General features: G+C 44.7%; 1 protein-coding gene across 6 annotated transcripts in view; it reads right to left on the reverse strand.

The window, feature by feature from the left end:
• TRAK1 (trafficking kinesin protein 1) overlaps nt 1-22,644 on the reverse strand; it is a 215,200-nt gene that overhangs the window by 88,314 nt on the left and 104,242 nt on the right. For all 6 annotated transcript variants that reach the window (XM_063611306.1, XM_055281439.2, XM_063611301.1 and 3 more), the window contains one exon: nt 14,763-14,957. Coding sequence is in view for 3 of the 6 variants with exons in the window: in XM_055281404.2 (XP_055137379.2) it covers nt 14,763-14,957 (195 nt within the window). In the remaining 3 variants the exon portion in view is untranslated. The remainder of the gene's footprint in view (nt 1-14,762; nt 14,958-22,644) is intronic.

Genomic DNA, 22,644 nt, shown 5'->3' on the forward strand with positions numbered 1-22,644 from the left:
AATTTTTGTATTTTTAGTAGAGACGGGGTTTCACCATCGAGCCAGAATGGTCTCGATCTCCTGACCTCGTGATCCGCCTGCCTCAGCCTCCCAAAATGCTGGGATTACAGGCATGAGCCACTGCACCCAGCCTGATCTTTATTTTTTAAAACGTTGCCGCTGCCAGTCACTGAGCACCCACGGCAGAAGGCAGGCTGCTAATGAACAGCTTGCTGTCAACTACCCCCTCCCAAACCATCTCCTCCTCATTTCAGGCACAGGCACCAACCCACCTCCAGAGGAAGGTGGGGGAACAAAGCTTGGCTTTTAGAGAACATATCCAAAAGCAGGGAGATGGCATTTGGCAGAGCACTGAGGAGCCAACATGCATCCTGGCCTCAATGTTGTTCTCATTAAAATCAACCCTACCTCTGAGAAGGACAGAGAGAAGAAAAAGGGCTTGGGTATGGTAGCATCAGTACACGGCCTGCATGGTTCTGAGTCTGCCTCCTGCCAGCCTGGGAGGCTGTATGGGAAATCTCACACCTATGTCCAGCAAGTCACGCAGCAGGTGCCACAGGCCTCAAAACCCAAGTAAACCAGAAGCTCAAACGGCCCCGTATTCCATTCATGCCAAAACTCAGCTGAACCACAGTAGCCTGGGCCCATCACGGGAGGTGGAGTGTGAGCTGAGCTGTCATGTCAATTTCCCACCTGAGTCCATTCCAGCTTTGTCTTAGATATGCTGAAATAACATGAAAAAGAAAAATCTGTACAGAATTGCTTGCCAGGCATTTTTCTTCTTAAAAAGAAAAAAATAAATACTCAACATTGGAATCTGGTTTGATGAGAAAAAATGAAATCTGGAAGGTGACAGGTGACAAAGTAAGTAAGCCCAGGGACCATGAGGGTAGGTCTGCTGACCAGTATGAGTACCTGGCTGCAGTGCTCACCAGACACTGTGAAAGGCGCTTGGTGCTGTCGTGCACCCTGGTGCGAGGCTGCCTTTGATTACTTCCCCAAGACGGGCACCCTCAATTCCACTCGGCACCTGGCACCCAGGCCCACACCTGGGTGGAGGCATCATGACTGCATTTGGCTAATGTAGAGGAAGTGACTGTGCTCCAAGGTGTCTCTGCTTCTACCTTTGATCCTGCAGACCTCTGTGTCAAATAACAGTGGTGAAAAATGGGCCCAAGAAAGAGACCGCATATGTGAGCAGTAAGAGAAGAGAGAAGGCACAATTCTCAGGGCTCACTTAGGTCCTTGCCTGTAAACAAAATGGCCCCAGAGCTTGGGGATGGCAGAAAGGACATAGCCAGAGTACTTGGGCATTTACACAAGAGAAATTCTTGGTAACTACTTTTAAATACATTATAATGCATACATCTTGCCATTAGCTTTGTTAGCAGATGATAATGAAAAGTTCCTGGCAATTAGATCCTCTTTCCAGCTCAGCACAACCCCTACTCCACCCCAATAATTTATCCTTCCTTCCTTCATTCAACCCTGCCTCACCACACACACGTCTAGGTGACAACAGACTCTTTGATGTTCCAAGAGGTACCCCTCCTCCAAACACACGCACACACACACCCTATGCTTTCTTTTAGGTCACCACCTCATAAAATAATAAAATTATGACCACACTCCCCTTCAGAAGGTCAGCACTGTATGCTACTTATTCATTTAATTTGTATAGGTGTACTGCATTTCGTGATGTGTGTACTTTTTTTTTTTTTTTTTAATAGAGACAGAGCCTCACCATGTTCCCCAGGCTGGTCTCGAACTCCGGGATTCAGGCATTCCTCCTGCCTGGCCCCTGGGAGTGCTGGGATTATAGGTGTGAGCCACCACATCTGGCCAGTGTCTCTATTTTTGTTTCAGTTAGGATTTTAATTAAAATGAAGGCAATCTTTAGAAGGTGGCAACAAATAAAATGATCTTGTTATTCTATACATGGGTTTTAAATCCTGTTTTGTTTTTATGAAAAAAGATAAGGAAGGAGAAAGCTTATTTTTTAAATTTAAAAACATGTCTTTGCATTTTCGCTTATTTAAGAAGCATTCATTAGGCACCTATTCAACACAAGGCCCTGGGAAGAGGATATTGGCCCATTCAAGCAGACATGGACTCTGCTCCATTAATTTACTCTCTGAAGATGAAAATTATTTTTGACAATTTGTAATCTACTAGAATTTAAGACTTGTACATATCTATATCTTAACAAGAAAAGTCCTGTGTAATTTAAAACATGCTTAGAGAGTTAAGTGCATATGTCTATAGTGTTCTGAGAATACTTATAAGAGGTTCCCTACATTATCACCTGAAAGCAATTTAATAGCACTTGCATTTGGAAAAGAAAACAATACTACAATTTCTATAAGACAAAAATTAAAGGTCCCTATTCTCTTAATGCCTATTTTGCAATACAGAGAAACTCAAATTAAGAAATGTCCATAAACAAAAAAAAACAATTTTAAAAAACTTCATCATGGGATACCATTAACTACAGAGTGAAAATCTCTCAAAGAAACATTCAGAGAACCATAAAATATTTAATGCTGATTAATTTCCAGATAAGAAACTGAGTCCCAATGCAGTGATAAGTGATTTGCCCAAGGTCACATATTTAGTCAGTGGATGATGGAGAAACGGCCCTCTCATGCAGGACTGGTGGGTCTCCAACCACTTTCTCTCCTCTCAGAGGCACTGGGAAGAAGAAAAGCTTCACTATAAAGCAACGTTACCCAACCCACACAGAGATATCAACTACTTCACAGGGATCAGGTGCATCTAACAATTCTAGCTAAACTCCACAAATAGCATACATTACTGCTTTCCCCCACAAAACTGCCCTTGGTACAAAGTTTGAGAAGTTGATCTCTTGATAACTTTGAGTTTAAGGGAAAACGACCCATCTTTCTTGAAATTATATGCCATATTCACATAAACTTTAGTCATCACCTTCCTGACCATTACCTGTTCATTATTTTCCAAACATTCACTAATGAATAACAACCTGCACAAACTAAGAAAGAGGTAAGACATCCCTCCTCAGGTATCGAATAAAAAAATCTTTAGGATGTGTTCAGGCTTCTTAAATACTAAATTCAGTGTTTTCAGGCAAATTGCTTGTAAGTACTATCTGGCCTGATATCCGGAAGTAAAAGGGTATTCACCCATGTGTTATTTGGGGAAGAAGTAGAAATAGCCTGGATTCCTAATAATAGATGAATGGTCAAAAATAAATGACAGAATATTAAGCAATGCTGAAAATTGTGTTTTTCAAGAAATTTAATGCCACGGGAAATGGTCAACATACAATATTTATTTAAAACGCATTATGTCCTTAAATAAATGTGTTGCAGAAAAAAAAAAACTAGGAAAAAATCTCACGAAAAGTGAGTGGTGGTTGCTATGTTAGTCATCTTTTTGTTTTTATTTTCAAAATCACCTAAAATCAGCATGCTTTTGTGATAGAGAGAAATATTTTCTCCAGGCGCGGTAGCTCACGCCTGTAATCCCAGCACTTTGGGAGGCTGAGGTGGGTGGATCACCTGAGATCAGGAGTTTGAGACCAGCCTGGCCAACAGGGTGAAACCCTGTCTTTACTAAAAATACAAAAATTAGCCTGGTGTGGTGTCACATGCCTGTAATCCCAGCTACTCGGGAGGCTGAGGCAGGAAAATCACTTGAACCTGGGAGGTGGAGATTGCAGTGAGCCAAGATCGTGCCACTGCACTCCAGCCTGGGCAACAGAGCCAGACTTCATCTCAAAAAAAAAAAAAAAAAGAAAAAAGAAAAGAAATGTTATTTTATTTATTTATTTATTTTTCTTTTTTATTGAAACAGAGTCTCACTCGATTGCCCAGGCTGGAATGCACTGGCATGATCACAGCTCACTACAGCCTCGAACTCCTGGGCTTAAGTGACCCGCCCACCTTAGCCTCCCAAGTAGCTAGGACTACAGGTATGCACCACCTGGGTAATTTTTAAACATTTTTTTATAGTGATGGGGGTTTCCCTATGTTGCCCAGCTTGGTCTCAAATGCCTTGTCTCAAGCAATCCTCCTGCCTAGGCCTCCCAAAGCACTGGGATTATAAGTGTGAGCCACAAAAATATTATTTTTTAAATCTAACTTCTTTTAAAGATCATTTGTGTTCATTACAAGGCCAGGTACCAAGAGTTGAAGAACAGGGTAGGCGCCACAATTCTCTAAAACAGTAACACACATGCCTGCTTCCTCACTCTGAAAATCAGAAATGGACCCCATCTCCCAATGCCATGTCATCACCAACGAAGTCACAGAATCTTCCTTAAACCCACCAAAAAAGGAAACCAAAGTACAGAGAGGTTCCATGATTTCTTTATGATGACAGAGAAACAGGTTTCAGAACTAGGACTGAGGTACAAATTTAGCATCGGTGGATTCAGGAGAGCAGGGGAAGGCGCCTCTAAGAATGGACAGGGTCATTGGTGAGGGCCTGGCGCAGGTCCACCCCGGGTTTCTATGGAAGTCGGGCAGGTGGTAAGAAGAGCTTGCGTGAGGATGACAAGCACACATTCAGTTTCTATGAGATTCTGGCAACATATCCAGGCAGTAGAGAGAAACGTAGCCATCACCTGCAGAGAGGCAACAGCCAAAGCAAAGAAGATGTAGGCAAGAGGAGACCCCAAGCCAGAGCACTGACAGATGTCCACATCTAAGCACACCAAAAAGAAAAAGGGACTTAGCTAAAAACAAAGACAAAAAGCCAGGATGACTAGTCAGAGGAGGAAGAAAGCTGGGATATTCCCACACACAGTCCAATTCCACACAAACAAAGGCCGAAAGTAAAACTCCCAGTGGGAAATACTCTGGATGAGACTGTTCATGTTTTTTTTTGTTTTTCTTTTTCTTTTTTTGTAAAAATGGGGTCTCGTTTGGTGACCAAGGATGGTCTCAAATGCCTGGCTTCAAGCAATCCTCCCATCTCGGCCACCCAAAGTGTTGGGATTACAGGTGTGAGCCACTGTGCCAAGACTTTTCATGTTCAGTCATCACCGTGGTATTCCCTCCATCAAGAGAGCTCAGAAGATGACATCTCATAAGGAGGTTCCTCGTCTTGGCTAGAGGTCAACAAGGAGTACCTGGAAATACAGAGACAGCAGCAGCACATTCCTCCTTCAGCTGGGCCAGGTACTGGGCTCCACCCTCTGTACAGAAGAGGGAACAAAACTAACATGATCTCTGCCCTCAAGGCACTCCCTATACAGCAGGGGACAGTAGGTGAAATGAGCATAACATGGTAGGTAGGTAAGGTAAGGGCGGGTTCTGAAGTTACAAACACTACCTGGCATGAAACACAGTAAGCGGAGAGGTTTTCCTAACTAATCCCTGCTACTCCAATTCCTCTAACAAGCCTGCACTTGCCATGGCCCCCCAAAACCAGCCAGGCATGGTGGCTCCTGTCTGCAATTCCATAGCTTTGGGAAGGAAAGGCAGGAGGACTGCTTGAGGCCAGGAGTTCGAGGCTGCAGTAAGCTATAATTACGCCACTGCACTCCAGCCTGGGTGACAGAGCAAGACTGTCTCTAAAGCAAAAAAAAAAAAAAGGCTGGGCGCAGTGGCTCACGCCTGTAATCCCAGCACTTTGGGAGGCCGAGGCGGGCAGATCACAAGGTCAGGAGATCGAGACCATCCTGGCTAACATGGTGAAACCCCGACTCTACTAAAAATACAAAAACATTAGCTAGGCGTGCGCCTGTAGTCCCAGCTACTCAGGAGGCTGAGGCAGGAGAATGGCGTGAACCCGGGAGGCGGAGCTTGCAGTGAGCCGAGATCGTGCCACTGCAATCTAGCCTGGGCAACAGAGCGAGACTCCGTCTCAAAAAAAAAAAAAAAAAAAAATGACCAGGTGTGGTGACTAACATCTGTAATTCCAGCACTTTGGGAGGCCAAGGCAGGTGGATCACTTGAGGCCAGGAGCGTGAGACAGCCGAGGCAACATGGCAAAACCCTGTCTCTACAAAACATTTAAAAACTAGCTGGGCATGGTAGCATGCACCTGTAGTCCCAGCTACTTGGGGAGGCTGAGACAGAAGGATCACTTGAGGCCAAGAGGTCGAGGCTGCAGTGAGCTGTGATCGCCACCACTGCACTCCAGCCTGGGCAATAGAGCAAGATTAAGGTAAGGTAAGGTAAGGTAAAAAGAAAGGAAAGGTAAAAGGAAACGTAAGGAAGAAAGGAGGAGAGGGGAGGGGAGGGGGGAGGGGGGGGGAGAGAGGGGAGGGGGGAGGAGGGAGGGGAAGGGGGAGGAGGGAGGGGAAGGGGGAAGGGGAAGGGGAGGAAGGAAGGAAAGGCCCACAGCCTGCTGATATTGCCAACCAGCTGACCACTGTCTCATCTGCCTAGGCATCTGGGCTCTTGTGAATTGAGCATTTTCCCAATGGAAAAATGGTCGTGTGTGTTCCCAACCTGTCTGTTCACACCTGTTTTGCTTATTAATGTAATTATATCATTGTGTTTATAATTTCATGGATAGTATTAAAAGTGTTCTTTTTAAAAAAATTTTTAGTCCATTTACATTGCTATAAAAAAGTATTAAATCTATGTAAACTAACTTTAATATCTTGAAACAATTAAGGATTAAAAGGCCAATTTGATTTAGATAAAACAATTATAATATATTTAAAAAATCATTTAAACAAAAAGAGGATTATGTACTAAAACAAATCTATTGTCTATGTCCTGCAGTGCTCGTAAAGGTAAAGCATTTAGCACAACCCTGGCAAGTGGTAAGCACTCATAGATGTGAGTCATTATTATAATTATTGGTTATCTTTACATAAGCAAATAAAGAGTGATGAAAGCTATGAAGGCAGGAAAAAGACAACAGAAGTGGGGGATGCCACAGATGGGATGGTCAAGGAAGGCTTGTCATGGACAGCACATTCTGTTGAGAACTAAAGAACAGAAAATAAGCTGGGCACAGCAGCATGCACCTGTAGTCCCAGCCTACTCGGAAGGCTGAGGCAGGAGGACTGCTGGAGCCCAGGAGTTCGAGGCCAGCCTAGGCAACATACCAAGACCCAGTCTCAAGAAAAAAAGAAAGAGAAATAAATAAAAACTTTAAAAACAAAACAAAAAAAGAAAAGGAAGAGGGGTAGCGAGGGAGCGGCATGATCCAAGGTCATGGGAGTTTGGTGTATTCGAGAGTCTGGAAGCACTGGTGGGGCTGCTATAGGGTAAGGAGGGTGGAACGAGGCTGGCTGGATAGAGCCAAGAGCCAGGTCACAGAGTCTCTGAAGACCCTGCATTTTATCCAAAGGGCAATGGGAAACAAAAGAGCAGCATAATCCAGTTGGATTTCAAAAAAAAGACCAGCCAGGCTGCTGAGAAGAAGAGTGGAAGCTGGGAGAGCAGTTACAGCTGTCCAGGGATGAGATGGCAGTGGCTTCATCAAGGGTGGCAACAGCCAAGTCGGAGAATAGGTCTGGGATATATCTAGAGGAAGAATTAACAGGGCTGGTGGATGGCCAGGAGGATACAGAAATGGGGTAAACCACGTTGTATTTATTAAGACAAATGTGTGTGGAGGGGGGAACAATCCACTTTCCACAATGGATGAGTTAATAATCTCAGTATGTGGGTACATGAGGCTGAGGGAGGAAGGGAAGGTCAGGGTGGGCATACATTTGGCAGTCACCAACATGTGGCTGGTATTACAGCCTTGGGAGAGAGGATACAGACAGAAGCAGGCTGGGCACGCCAACATTTAGAGCAGTACATCACAGTCACCTGAGGATCAATTAGAATGACTATGCCTGACGGTGGGGCCTGGGGAGGATACATAGTCAGCCCTCTGTATCCACCATGGATCGAAAATATTCAGGGGGAAAAAACAATATAAAATAACAATACAAAATTTTAGGCTAGACATGGTGGCTCACTCCTATAATCCTAGCACTTTGTGAGGCTGAGGTGGGAGGAATGCTTGAGCCAAGGAGTTTGAGACCAGCCTGGGCAACATGGTGAAAATCCTGTCTCTACAAAAAAATACGAAAGTTGGCGAGGCATGGTGGCGTGTGCCTGTAGTCCCAACTACTGGGGGGCTGAGGTGGGAGGATGGCTTGAGTCTGGGAGGTTGAGAATGCAGTGAGCCAAGATGGCACCAAGGCACTCCATCCTGGGTGACAGGAGAAGACTAAAAAAAAAAAAATACACCAAACAAAAAAAAACAAAAAACATAGCATTTACAAGTAATACAAGTAATCTAGACTTAAAAGTATATGGAAAGATGTGTACAGGTTCAATGCAAATACTATGCCATTTCATATCAGGGACTTGGGCATCCATGGATTTTGGTATCTGCAGGGGATTGGTTCCAGGGCTGGTTTTTTCCTTTTTCTTTTTTTGAGGCAGAGTCTCGCTCTGTTGCCCAGGCTGGAGTGCAGTGGCATGATCTTGGCTCACTGCAACGTCCACCTCCTAGGCTCAAGCAATCCTACTACCTCAGCCTCCTGAGTAGCTGGGACTACAAGGTGAATACCATCACACCCAGCTATTTTTTTTTTTTTAATTTTTTGTAGAGATAGGGTTTCATCATATTGCCCAGGCTGGTCTCGAACTTCTGGGCTCATATGATCTGCCTGCTTTGGCCTCCTAAAGTGATGGGATTACAGGCGTGAGCCACCACGCCTGGCCTAGGACTGTATTTTTTTTTATTTTTTATTTGTTTGTTTATTTATTTTTGAGAGATGGAGTCTCACTCTGTCACCCAGGCCAGAGTGCAGTGGCACGATCTCAGATCACTGCAACCTCTGTCTCCCGGGTTCAAGAGATTCTCCTGTCTCAGCCTCCCAAGTAGCTGGGATTACAGGTGCATGCCACCATGCCTGGCTAATTTTTGTATTTTTAGTAGAGACGGAGTTTCGCCATGTTAGCCAGGCTGGTCTCAAACTCCTGATCTCAGGTGATCCACCCACCTCAGCCTCCCAAAGTGCTGGGATTATAGGCATGAGCCACAGCATCTGGCAGACTATATTTTTTAAAGCTCTAAGTGCATCAGGGTTGACAGCCACTGATTTGGAAGCTCAGAGGAAGAGGAAAAAGAAAGAACTGGTGAAAGAGGCTGGAAAGACTATCCAGAGAGGGAACTCTGGGAGCAAGTGAGGCACTGGAAGCCAAGCCGGGAGAGTGCCCAGAAGGGAGCGACCACTGTGTCGGCCCTGCTCAAGGGTCAAACAGGATGAAGGGAGACAGGAGCCTCCAGGTACAGTGGTGGAGGTAGAGGGATTCCAGTTAAACCCCATGCCAGATACTCTGGGTCCTCATGCCTTATCCTGAGCAAATTCCCACTCTCCTGGGATGAGCCCTGTATGAGTAAAACACATGAGGTTTGTTGCCCCATAAAACCAACTGTATAAACGCTTGCTATGCCTGTGACCGTGTGGACACAAGTGAATGAGCAAAGGTGAAAATGGGGTATAATAATATTATTGTAGGTTCTACTTTATGGACACAACTCTAGAGTAGTGGGGAGACCTGCACACAATTCCTAGCCCCACATACCCTGGCTGTGCAAGGCTTAGCAAGTCAATGCACCCCACACCTCAGGGGCCCCATGTGAACAATGATGGTTGGACTAGATTAAAGGTCTTTGTTGTTGTTGTTTACTTTTAAGTTCAATTTTTAAAAGTTAAAATGGCAAGGGGAGCTGGTTTAATATGCAGGTTCCCAGACCCCCCTCTCTCCTCCCACATAAGCAAGGTAAGCAACTCAGGGTAGGATGGCACCGAAGGCCTCAAGAGCTGCCTGCATTGGTCCAACCCAGTGCAAAGTCCTTGGGTTAGGACATGGAAAAAAATAAATAGTCCAGGAGATGTTTTTATCTTCTTAGTCAGAAAACCTAAGCTGAAATGCAAACAAGTCCTCAAAGGATTAGAGGTGAATACCAGTCACTCAGTAAATACTGTTGGCTAATTCCTTAATATTACTTTACAGTAAAAGCAAACGATGGAACAATATTTTGAAACTCTTATTTGCTTTATAACCTTTTCTTCTTAGGAAAAAGGCTGCTCCAGGTAAACTCAGGGAGAGTGGTCAGCAGATCATACGCAGGTGAAATATGGATTTTTTTTTTCTTCAATCAATGCTCCTTAACCAAAAAGTTACATAGAACAGCCCCTGGAAGAAGGGACCAAGAAGAGTTTCATAGCCACCTAAAGACCAATGCAGCAGCTTTCATGTCCAGTGTCTGCTGCATGTTATGTGACTACAAAAGTCTATAGCACACACTGTCATTTCCACCAGGGATTAGAGAAGTGTGACCTACAAGCCACAGGATGGAGGTGAAAATCACAAGGAAGAAAGAAACCTCATCTTCAAATTAAGCTGTATCAAGCTAAGTGTCACTTGGGACAACGCCCTGAGCCATGAAAAAAATGAATTTTGAATATGTTAGACATATATTTTATAAATAAATAAGCTACTGACAGATTTTGAAACTAAGATTTTGATGGGGTTTTTGGTTTTTTTGTATTTCACCAGATGAGTTTCATTCTTAAACAAGAAGTTTTCTTGTCCCCTTTGGAGCTAATCTGAGATACTGGGTAAGAGATGGAGTCAGACCAGACAAACTAGGTCTGACTCACCTTGCTAGGTATGTAACTTTTCCCTAATTTCCCTGAGCCTCGCCATCCGCGTGTGCAGAATGCAAGAGTATTAAATTCAGGCCACTCTGAGGATTACCCAGCACACTGCAAGTACCGTATGTTGACTATGCTTTCTCCCAAATGTCCCATCGTTGTGAGTATATTTGTTTTGTGGGTCATTTTAATTTTCTGTGTTTCTCAGACTCAGGAGTTGTAAGTCCACCTGACTGGGAGAAGCACTAAAACTTCTCTGAAAACGTCATTCTACCACCTGGCAAAGGTGGATGCCCAAAGCTTTCTCACCTCTTCTTCAGAAGCCAAGTGAGGGCCAAATTTAAAAGGTAAAGCTGCGTTTCTCCACTCAGGGGGAGGATGTGCAGGAAGGGGCTGTGTCTGCTCTGATCTGCGTAGTAATGTGTAGCTGGCCCTCTTCTCTAGGATTTCTCACCTAAGGGAGCACATCAGAACCCCAGAGCTCCTTATCCCCATGCCCACCCACAACCAAGAACCTCTGCCCTAATCGATGCAGGCTACCTTGTCTTCTCACACGCCTCAAAACTGATTCAACACACTAGTGAGTCACAGCATCTCCAGGGTTACACACGTGTAAACAAACACACGAAGCCCAAAAAGGATATCATGCACACAGCAGGACTCTGAACCTGTGCCTTCTGGTGACCGCTCTGCCAGTTTAGCAAGGCTCACAGACCCTTCCCTCAGAGGAAAGCTTTGAAGACATAAAATACAAAGGACTGAAAAGGAAAACAATTGCATCTAAAACTTGAAAAACTCTGGGATATGAACAACGACAAAAAAGTCTGTGATATCTGATAAGTGCTTCTTTATTAAAGAAATAAAAGATCTAAATAAATAAAATAAGACAGATTCCATAACACTGTATGCCACAACACTGAGCCTTCCACACGTCCATTTCACCTATAATAAAAACAGCTCTACCCAACTGTAACATGAAATAAAAGATCTATCAGCACATTTAACAACAAATGCAACTTCATGGCAGTGATGAACAAAGGCAGTAATTCAAAGTATCTGCTTCCACTGAAGCATGACATGAAAATATCTGTGATTTCTACTGGTGACAATATCACAGGTTCTACTAATACCACTGTGCCTATGTGTGTCTATGTTCATAATTAAAGGAAATGCTGCATTTCAGTTAGAAGCTAATAAAAATAAAAGTGTAATTTTTTTGCCCCTTTATAAGTACATGGAACCCCTAAATTCTCTCTACAGACCCTTTAGGGGTCGCAGGACCTTAGTGAGAGAGCTCCGCTCTCCAGGGTCCTGTATTTAAGAGTTAACACCTGATCGTTCAATTAACAGATATTTAGGAAATAGCTAAGTTGCTCTAACTACAGGAACCACAGAAGAAGATACAGAATTAAGTTAAGGCTTGGAGGCAAGCATGCTCTAAGAACTTACAGAATCTCTGCTCAATGTTTATTTTGGTTCTTTCAGTTTTATCATAAGTTGTATTATCTACTAACAGGATTTCTTCTTTTTTCTTAACTGTATAACTAAAAACAAAGCAAAAAAACAAAAAAGACACGCTCTCTCTGTTCAAGTCTACTGTTTGTGTGTTTTGAGATGGAATTTCATTCTTGTTGCCCAGGCTGGAGTACAATGGCACGATCTCGGCTAACCACAACCTCCACCTCCCAGGTTCAAGTGATTCTCCTGCCTCAGCTTCCCAAGTAGCTGGGATTACAGGCATCTGCCACCATGCCTGGCTAATTTTTGTATTTTTAGTAGAGATGGGGTTTCTCCATGTTGGTCAGGCTGGTCTCAAACTCCCCACCTCAGGTGATTCGCCCGCCTCGGCCTCCCAAAGAGCTGGGATTATAGGTGTGAGCCGCCACGCCTGGCCTCAAGTCTACTGTTAAACAGATTTTAGAAACTGTGGCTCAGTGTAATGGAGTAAACACTGAGGCTTTCACACATCCATTTCACCTATAATAAAACCAGCCCTACCCAACTGTAGGCATTTTACAGGAATGAAATGAGGCAATTTGCGTCAATGTTCTCTGAAAATTGTGTGGTGTTGCCCATGGATGGTCTTCCAATTACACTGTAAATGTCAGTGATTAATCAAAGTGTGAATGGTGCCAAGTGCAGTGGCTCACACCTGATTTCCTAGCACTTTGGGAGGCTGAAGCAGGAGGATTGTTTGAGGCCTGGAGTTTGACACCAGCCTGGGCAACATAGGGAGACTCCATCTCTCCAAAAAAAAATTAAAAATTAGCTGGACATGGTGGTATGTGGTACATACATGTAGTCCTAGCTACTCAGGAAGCTGAGGTGGGAGGGTTGCTTGAGACCAGGAAGTCAAAGCTGCAGTAAGCCATATGTGCACCACTGCACCCCAGCCTGGGCAACACAGCAAAACCTTGTCTCAAAAAAAAAAAAAAAGTGTGTGAGTGGGACCCAGGAGCCTCCTGTGAGAGAAGTGGCCATGATAGCTACTGCAGAATCACAAGAGGGTCTCCTAAGGAAAGGTAAGTAACACAGAGAGATTTCCCAGAAAATAATTCTGTTACAAACTCTACTATTCTCTTGTGAATTTTTTTGCAGACGTCTACAGTCTGAAAAAAGCAAATACAAAATCTACCAAGGAGGTTACTGTAGACTCAGTTTTCCATACAATACCACATATCTCCTTGGTGGTACAGACGTCGTGAATCAACAAAATGACTTGCTAAGAGCCTCCTATACGCTACAAGACACACTAGAAATTCTAAAGCTTCAACTTCAATATGAGTACAAGCCTAACATGCTTCATATCTACCCTGGTGTGGATTATTCGATTATTATCCATATTGAAACTGATTATCTGCAGTATTCACAAAGACTCTGTAGAGTTTATGGGTCAATGTAAGCAAAACTTTTTTCTTATTAATATCTAATAAAGAGAACCTGAAAACATCCCTAGATACCCCCTAAAGGAGAAACTTGTAGTACTAATTTGTTTATTACAAATAACCTCACAAATGCAAGAAAATTGGAGAGATCAGCCTGCATTAGTAAAAATAATTACAAGAAATCTTTAAAGATGTGACATAACTTGAACCAAGTTATCTGCAGGTAGGAGGATTGCTATACTTTTTTTTAAGTGACACAGTGATACATAGATATGTAAATTATCGGCTGCCATAAGTTTTTAAAGAGTGAAATTACTTCTAAAAAGGCACATTTTGAATAAATATCAGAATCATAAAGCATTCATTTTTTAAATTATCCTTTTTTTTCAAGTCTGCAATATCAAGCCTCATACCCTGGCCATCATGACCACACTGAAAACACTCACCTAGTTTACTGCCCACCCTACCAGGTATCAGCTCTGCAGCCCATCAGCATGACTGGTTTGCTGCCGCAGCGATATTTGGACTCTCCAAATATCCAGCTTAGTGAGCTTTCACACAAGAGCCTTGGTACACATATTTTGCTATGTCACATAAATGAGAAGCCTGGATATTCCCAATATCTTTGGTTTTAAATTTAGACAAACTCCTTCCCACTGAATTTCTAAGGATTTGTATTTTTGGTAAGAAACAGAAATAGGAACATTTTCAAATTCTTCTGTACAGTCAAAACAAAAATTTGGCTCCCACCTATAATCCCAGCACTTCGGGAGGCCAAGGTGGGTGGCTTAAGGTCAGGAGTGGTCAGGTTGGTCAGCCTGGCCAACATGGTGAAACCCTGTCTCTACTAAAAATACAAAAATTAGCCAGGCATGGTGGTGCACGCCTGTAGCCCCAGCTACTCGGGAGGCTGAGGCAGGAGAATTGTTTGAACCCAGGAGGCAGAGGTTGCAGTGAGCTGAGATCGCACCATTGCATTCCAACCTGGGCAAGAGAGCCAGACTCCATCTCAAAAAAATAAATACATAAAAAGTTGGTTCAAATGAAAATCTTACTTGCTCCTCACTCCTCTAAAATTTCTATTCAGAACATTTAAAATTGGGACCTTTTGTGCAGTTAACCCCTACAGCCGCATTTCTTTGACCACCTTTCCAGAGGTGGCAAGCCACAGCACAGGGTAGCCAGTACAAGATCTTATTTGGGGCCATGGCTAAGAAGACCTGGTCATGATACTGCCATCACAACACACATGGACAACTACTTACGGAAGTATTTTAGCGTCTCTTCAATTTGCTCGGTTGTGAGGTCAATGTTGGCATCTGGAGAAATGAGAGGTGTATGGAGCCAGTCGTCGTGGTCATAACCGTAGATGGTGTCGGCTCTTAACTTATAATGGGGCAGCTGCTCCTCCAGCAGGCTAATGATCTCGACTTCCGGAAGATCGGTGCTGTTGCACACATCTAAAGACAAGACAACCAAGAAATGAGAGCCCAGAAATGGCTATGGTCTTGCTGTTAGTTAACTAAACTTGTAGCCTGCGGCAGATATCTTCAGTTATTTATCTACAGCATGAAGAAGCTAGACAAGGCTATATCAGGAGTCTTTTTCCAATTTAAATTCTATTCTCAAAACTTTGAATTGTGCACGCTTATGGCCAAGACCTACCCAAAAGTGTCCTGCTGTTTAGTGTCCACTATTTAGGAAGAAAAGCCAAAAATTTTGAGCTTTTATCATCTGAGTTAAGTCTTTCCTCCAACCCTTTCTCTGGTCATTCTCCTTCAAGCGTCAGCCAAACCAGTATTAATTTCACCAATATGCCTAACTTCTTCATGCCACTGTTTTACCATTGAAGCTATCCTCCCATCTAGAATTTTGCCTTCATTTAATTTATTCATTCATCTGTTCATTCATCCACACTTCCTTCCTTCCATCCATCCATCCATTTGAATCCTGAGTACCAGGGGCATAGGAGACACGGTGATGAACACCAGAGTCATGGTCTTGCCCTTGAAACACTTATATCCTTACGGGGCATCCAGCAATTACACCAATAGGTGCCCATCCTTTAAAGAACAGCTTGGTGTTTTGAGCACACCAAGCAGAATTAATCTCTCTTACCCTTTCTATACTGACGTGCCATTTTGTCAGAACCTCAGTTAGTACACTTATGAAGTGTCTTGTGGGTATTTCAGTATCTGACTTATCTTGTTGGGAGAGGGCAAACTTCCATGCACAGCTACCCTTGATCCACCACCTGTACCCCACAGCTCTTGGCCCAGGCTGTGCTCAGGGCGTGCATACTAATGCCTGTGACGGAGAACCAATTCACACAAAGCACGTTAATGCAGGCCTTTAAATTGCAAACATGACAACATGGCAAACATAACCAGGATATGTACCCTACTTCTCTATCCTAGTGCTTACTCATCAAAGCAGAACACAGAGACTGAATTAAATAAGTGCTAATGGGTAAGTGATAATTATCTATCAACTAATTCTGGCATCATCCACTATATCAGCCCATTTGCATAAGGCATTCCCTATGATGGGAAACAGCCCATGGGAGCAGCAGTGGTTTTGTCAACCCATAAATAAACCAAGTGCCTGTAGTGCACACAACTAGACAGGAGAGGAGAGTTAACTTGGTATTTTGTTCTAGGAATGAGTTTTCAACAAAGAAAAATTATTCAAAAGATAAGAATATTACTGAGGTTGATTCTTTTTTTTTTTTTTTTTTAAGACAGTGTCTCACTCTGTTGCCCAGGCTGGAATGCAGTGGCACAATCTTGGCTCACTGCAGCCTTGACCTCCTGGCCTCAAGCATTCCTCCCACCTTGGCCTCTTGAGTAGCCAGGACCACTGATGTGCACCACCAAACCCAGCTAATTTCATTTTTTGTAGAGACAACGTCTCCCTATGTTGCCCAGGTGGGTCTCGAACTCCTGGGCTCACGTAATCCTCCTGCCTTGGCCCCACAAAGTGCTGGGATTACAGGCATGAGAAATCTTGCTGGGCCTGAGGTCAATTCTTATCAAAGTCATAGTACCATGTTCTTGCTTTGAAGTAGAAAACAAAAATGAGAACCTGGATCAAGTGGAGGACCAAACTCACTCTTCAGTCTCCATCCCTCTCCAAGATGTTAGAAGGGGCAGAGGAGAGAAAAAAAAAAAAAAAATACTTGTGATAAGTAAAACCACACAACAGCAGGGAAAATAAAGAGGACATGCTGAGGACAAACCAAAAGTATGAGGTATTCCTAAACATGGTAAGGTAAAATTAAAGGAGAAAGGCCCAGTCTTACACAGGAGCATTCACTCACACATGCGTGCATGTCTGCACACACACAGGAAATGACTGGTGCAGTCAGTGGGAGTAGATCCTGGGGTGCTCCACATGGGAGGCTACTGTCACAGGGAGCAGGAAGGGCCAGGGGCAGGGATTCACTGCAGAACCAAAGCAGGAACAGCAGGGAGGACCAGTCCCTTCCCTTTTCCCTCTGCTTGAGCCAAGGCCAGGAAGGCAGAAAGGCAGTAACTGTGGGGCCTGTACACACTCAGGTAGAACATGGAACACCTCTGCCTGAAGAAGGGCAATGCCAGAGACTTTGTGTCAAATAAGAAGGCCATTCAACAGGTGAAAAAAATATGGATTCGTGAGAAAAGGGAATGTAGAGTTATGACTCATCACCCTTTGGGCAGGAGCCCACTGAAAACACCTGTCAGCACCCACCCCTCCCGCAGCGTCCTACCATTCCATACTAACTGCTCTCCCTCAATTCAATATGCAAAGCTTTGCCATAGAGCATTGCTACTGAGGGAGTCAGCATGGTTTTCCAAAATGCCAAGGAAAGGGTTAAAAATGAGAAAGTGAGGACATTCAGAATTTTAGTTGGAGCTTTAGTCCTGGAGGGGGGACTAAATCTCACTGTTGGGACTTCTCTGCCTCGTGGGGGAAATGTCACAGCAAGCATACTTGGTATTTCAGCCAGCCAAATACAAGGCCAGACTTGCTCTGTCACTTTGCAAAGCTCTGCTGGGAACAGAAGTTATGTCCTCCCCCAGGCAGAGCAATAGCCCAGCCTCAAGGCAGAAGATTTCTCATATTTCTTCCCATCTCCCACTAGCAATAAACCACCATCCAAAGGCTCAAGATCGGCCCATAATAAGCAAATATTTCCTCTTCTCACTATCAAGTAAAGAGTGAGTTCCCATGAAGTTCATCTCTGGGAAAGACCTCATAGCCATAAAATGCCACCATGTAACTGAGGGAACATGGGGTCAAACAGGTCAAGCATCTCTTGGCTAAACATGGATCTGGTCAAATTGTCTCCATAGCAGTCCACAAAAGGCAGTGCCAGCCTATCCCTAGTAGAACAGGCAGGGAACCAACACATTCCCGCACGACACACCCACACAACAGGCTGAAATCATCTGGTGTCAATGCTGTTTGGTGGTGGGGAAGGCAACAGACTCCAGGAAAAAAAAAAAGTCCCTTCTAAGAAATCTAAGAATGTTTCACTTATGAGCATGCTTCCAGTTGCTCAAAAGTTGAGACTTGATCTGTCTTTCCATGTTTCCAGGGCTGAAGGTCAACCTATTTACAGTGTGGGTCCTTGTGCCCATGTGATATCTTTTTCCTTAAAGCATATGACCAGTGAGATAAAGTATCAAAAGGTAAGGCTATGACAAAATGCCTTTTTAAAAAACTCTGGCCCAGGTACAGTGGCTCACACCTGTAATCCCAGCACTTTGGGAGGCTGAGGCTGGTGGATCACTTGAGGTCAGGAATTCGAGACCTGCCTGGCCAACATGGTGAAACCCTGTCTCCACTAAAAATACAAAAATTAGCCAGGCATAGCGGCACACGCCAGTAATCCCAGCTACTCAGGAGGCTGACGCAGGAGAATCACTTGAACCCAGGAGGCAGAGGTTACAGTAAGCCAAGATCACGCCACTGCACTCCAGCCTGGGTGACAGAGCGAGACTCTGTTCAAAAAAAAAAACTCTGTATATTTGATTTTTCTGTGACGTAACCAGCCTTATAAATATTAGCAGCAAGTTTTCAGATGCTTTAAAGGCCCAAAGAATTAGGACATGGGATAGGATTATGGAGATGGCCCGTGCAGCTCTCCTTGACCTTGGCCACAAGGCCAAAAGCCCCACGGAGCCCCTATGGAAGGAGACACCATGTTTGCCTCAAGGAGAGGACACATCCAAGGCCTGACATCAGGTAAACGTAACAGAAGAGTCTTCAAGAATTCCCCAGGAGGCCAGGCGTGGTGGCTCACACCTGTAATCCCAGCACTTTGGGAGGCCGAGGCAGGCGGATCATGAGGTCAGGAGATCGAGACCATCCTGGCTAACACGGTGAAACCCCATCTCTACTAAAAATACAAAAAATTAGCCAAGCGTGGTGGTGGGCGCCTGTAGTCCCAGCTACTAGGCAAGCTGAGGCAGGAGAATGGTGTGAACCCGGGAGGTGGAGCTTGCAGTGAGCCGAGACTGCGCCACTGCACTCCAGCCTGGGCAACGGAGCGAGACTCTGTCTCAAAAAAATAAAAAAAGAATTCCCCAGGAATGCTTTCACCATGCCAAACATCAAGCCAGAGCATTGTCTCACCCTCCCAGCAACCTGGCACACAGATTTGCCTGTTATTACAGATCAGTAAGCTGGGATGCACGAGGGCTGTGGGACATCTTGTTGGTCAAGTTGATTCAGCTAAGCAACAGATCAGGCAGGAGCAGCCTCAGCTGTTCCACTAAAAGCTGTGATCTTCCCTCCAACACCTGCTACCCAGCTCCTAGGAGGGTGCACTTGAAATGCTGGGGAATTCCCAGGATGTCATCATCAGAAAGTTTTTGTTCTAAACAGGTGGAAGACTTCATACATGTGGTAGGCATGTAAAATGAAACACACTCACAAATTAGGGAGGTGTTGGAATAATTTTCCCCTTCAAAGCACAGGAAGCAGAGGCAAGAATTTACTAACTTGTCTGCAGAACCACAGAGGGTCAGGGGCCTGTGTAGGACAGGAGCTTATTCAAGTTCCTGCTGTGAATGGACACTGACGGCCCACCCTGGAGGAAAGAAACCCTTTATGCTTGCTGTGGTCACCATTTCCCCACAGTTGTAATTCACATTAGTAACAAGCTATAAAAACGTGTTCTCAAATAAGTCTCAAATGAAGGGCATCAATTTCCTGACCAATCCCAAAGCCCAAAGGTCCATGGCTTCAGATAGATATGCAATAACAACAGCCCAAAATCCCACCAACCCCCAGCCTGTCAAACCATCAAAAGGCCAGGCTCAACCATATCAGGGGAGGCCTACCCCTCGGCATCCCCTCCTTGCCCAGTTACTGTAATGCCCCATGGTGGCTGGACACATTGTGGCTGGTGTCATTCCTGGAAAAGAGCTTTTTATTTATTTATTTATTTATTGTTTGTTTTAAATAGAGATGGAATCTCACTGTGCTGACCAGGCTGGTCTCGAACTCCTGACCTCAAATGACCCTCCTATCTCAGTCTCTCAAAGAGCTTTTTAAATTATACGATTATTCTTCTTTAAAAACCTCCCAGCTCCCTATAAAGTGCTTCATCATTCTGCCTCTACATTTCTATGGGAGAGGCTACTGAGTGTTTCCCAGTATGCAATTGCCACTTCTTCCTTTTGGTCATGCAACCCCCGCAAGATGTGGCTGGGCCCACGGCCAACCAGCTAAAAACTGTGTTTCCCAGCTTTCCCTGCAGTAAGGTGTATCCACATGCCTGGTTACCAGGACATAACAGAACTTCCAAGTCATGCCCTTTCCGTTGGTCCAGTTGCAGAGTTGGCCTGGTGCTGGAGCCATGCTCAGCTGAATTAGTAAAGGCAATGCCCAGGAAATGACCAGAGCTACCTCAGCTGCCTGAAACACCCTGGTGGAGAGAGAGCTCCTGGACCTCCTTCCACTTGGACTTTTAAAAGTAAAAGAAATAAACAACTACCTTATTGAGGCCACAGTTCCAATTACTTTGGTCTCTGTTAAAGCAGCTAACTCAACACCTGAACAGCCTTTCTTACCAAGCCCAGCCCCTGCTATTTTCTCCAATTTCCCTTCACTTAAGGCATACCAACTTCTCACCATTTTCCAAACACATTTTTTTCACAAATCTGAGTTTTTAGACCAGCTGTTTTAGCTCCCTAGAATGCCCTTCATTGCCTAGCAAACTCCATCTTAAAATATCATTCAAATGTCACTCCGTATTGCAAAGCCTCCCTTAACCTCTCTTCTCTGGCTTCCACAGTTCTCAGTACATAAATGACTTCACTACGATGTTAGAAGTGTATTCTCCGTGGCTCTTCCCTACTAATTGTGAGCCCCACAAGAGAAAAGGCTTTGAATTATCCACCTTACCTTCAGCCCAGCCCTTACTACTTTGCCAGGCAACAGTAAGTGTGAGATGAGTGATGGAACAAGGGAAGGAGACAGCAGCAGCCAGTGGCAGGTCTAGTCTGTGAATCCCCTGCCTACCCAGAACAGACACATGGCCAGCTTGCAGCATGAGGCAAGTGGAGCCATCTAGTGTCAAGGTCTTTTCAAACCCACCTCAGTATCGCCCTAGGTCTTTATCCAGCATAAAGGAAAGTCCCATGGGATAGTAAATGTCCCCTCAATTGCTCAGCAGATGTCAATCCAATACCTACCATTCTTATGGCACCACTTTGAAAGTAAAATAACCTAAAAGGACTCTTTACCTCTTCAGAGGTATAACCCTTCCTAGGTTTTTTCCAAGGCATAAGATTTGGAATGGACCCTCCTACCCAGGATGTGGGCTTCAGTTAGGGCCACCAGGGAGTGAAGAAAGCGTGCTGGGGCCTGCTTGGCACCTGGAAGGTGTGGCGCTGTAGAAGCAGCTGTATCCATTCTCCACCTGACTGGGGCTAGATCCTCACCTGCAGAGAGCGGCTAAGAGAAGGCTCCTCCATCTAGGGATTTGCACTGATTCTCAGGTGACATGCCAGCTTCACAAAACCTGCCAGGTGCCTGAGACAATGCTTACATTTTACAGCAAAGGCAATAGCTCTAAATTAGCATCCAACATTTAACACTCAGAGAACCTTATGTAAAAATACAGATCTCAGCGGGGCGCAGTGGCTCACACCTGTAATCCCAGCACTTTGGGAGGCCAAGGCGGGCAGATCACTTGAGGTCCGGAGTTCAAAACCAGCCTGGCCAACATGGTGAACCTCCGTTTCTACTAAAAATAAAAAATAAAAATAAAAAAATTAGCTGGTCATGATGGTAGACACCTGTAATTCCAGTTACTTGGGAGGCTGAAGCAGGAAGAACTGCTTGAACCCGGGAGGCGGAGGTTGCAGTGAGCCAAGATCGCACCACTGCACACCAGCCTGGGCGACGGAGTGAAACTCCGTCTAAAAACAATAAAAATACACCACTTTGGGAGGCCAAGGTGGGCGGATCACAAGGTCAGGAGATCGAGACCATCCTGGCCAATATGGTGAAACCCTGTCTCTACTAAAAATACAAAAATTCGCTGGGCGTGGCAGCACGTGCCTGTAATCCCAACTACTCAGGAGGCTAAGGCAGGAGAATCGCTTGAACCCAGGAGGCAGAGGTTGGGCAGTGAGCTGAGATCGGGCCACTGTACTCCAGCCTGGTGACAGAGCTAGACTCAGCCTCAAAAAAAAAAAAGAAGAAGAAATACAGATCTCTGGCCTCTCAGAAGAAGTCAGCCTATCTAGGATCAAGGGACCTCCTCCTCCACAGAGGAGTTAAATGCTCTGAGTGGTGGCCACCTCCAGAGAGGGAGTGCGATCATTCTAACAGGGTTTCTGGGCCTCCTGCCCACACGCGGGAGCTTGAGGGCTCTAAGCCCAGGAGAACAGAGACCTGAGTAGCTGCAAGGTGAGCAGAATGTGCAGAAGAGCTGTCTAGAAGGAAAGTAGTCCTAGACACTCACCCGGTTGGCAGGAGATCTGAGAAAACAGCAAGGGGAGAGGGAAGAATAAAAGACAGGAGAGAGAAAGAGGAAAAACCTAGTGAGAGAAAGTTCAAGCAAAAGCAAAGGAGGAGAGAGGAACAGGAGAGGGGGGAAAGGAATGCCAGAAAGAGGCAATGGCAAGCAACCAGCACCACAACTGCCAC

The sequence above is a fragment of the Symphalangus syndactylus genome, chromosome 1 (assembly GCF_028878055.3).
Source record: "Symphalangus syndactylus isolate Jambi chromosome 1, NHGRI_mSymSyn1-v2.1_pri, whole genome shotgun sequence".
NCBI lineage: Eukaryota > Metazoa > Chordata > Mammalia > Primates > Hylobatidae > Symphalangus > Symphalangus syndactylus.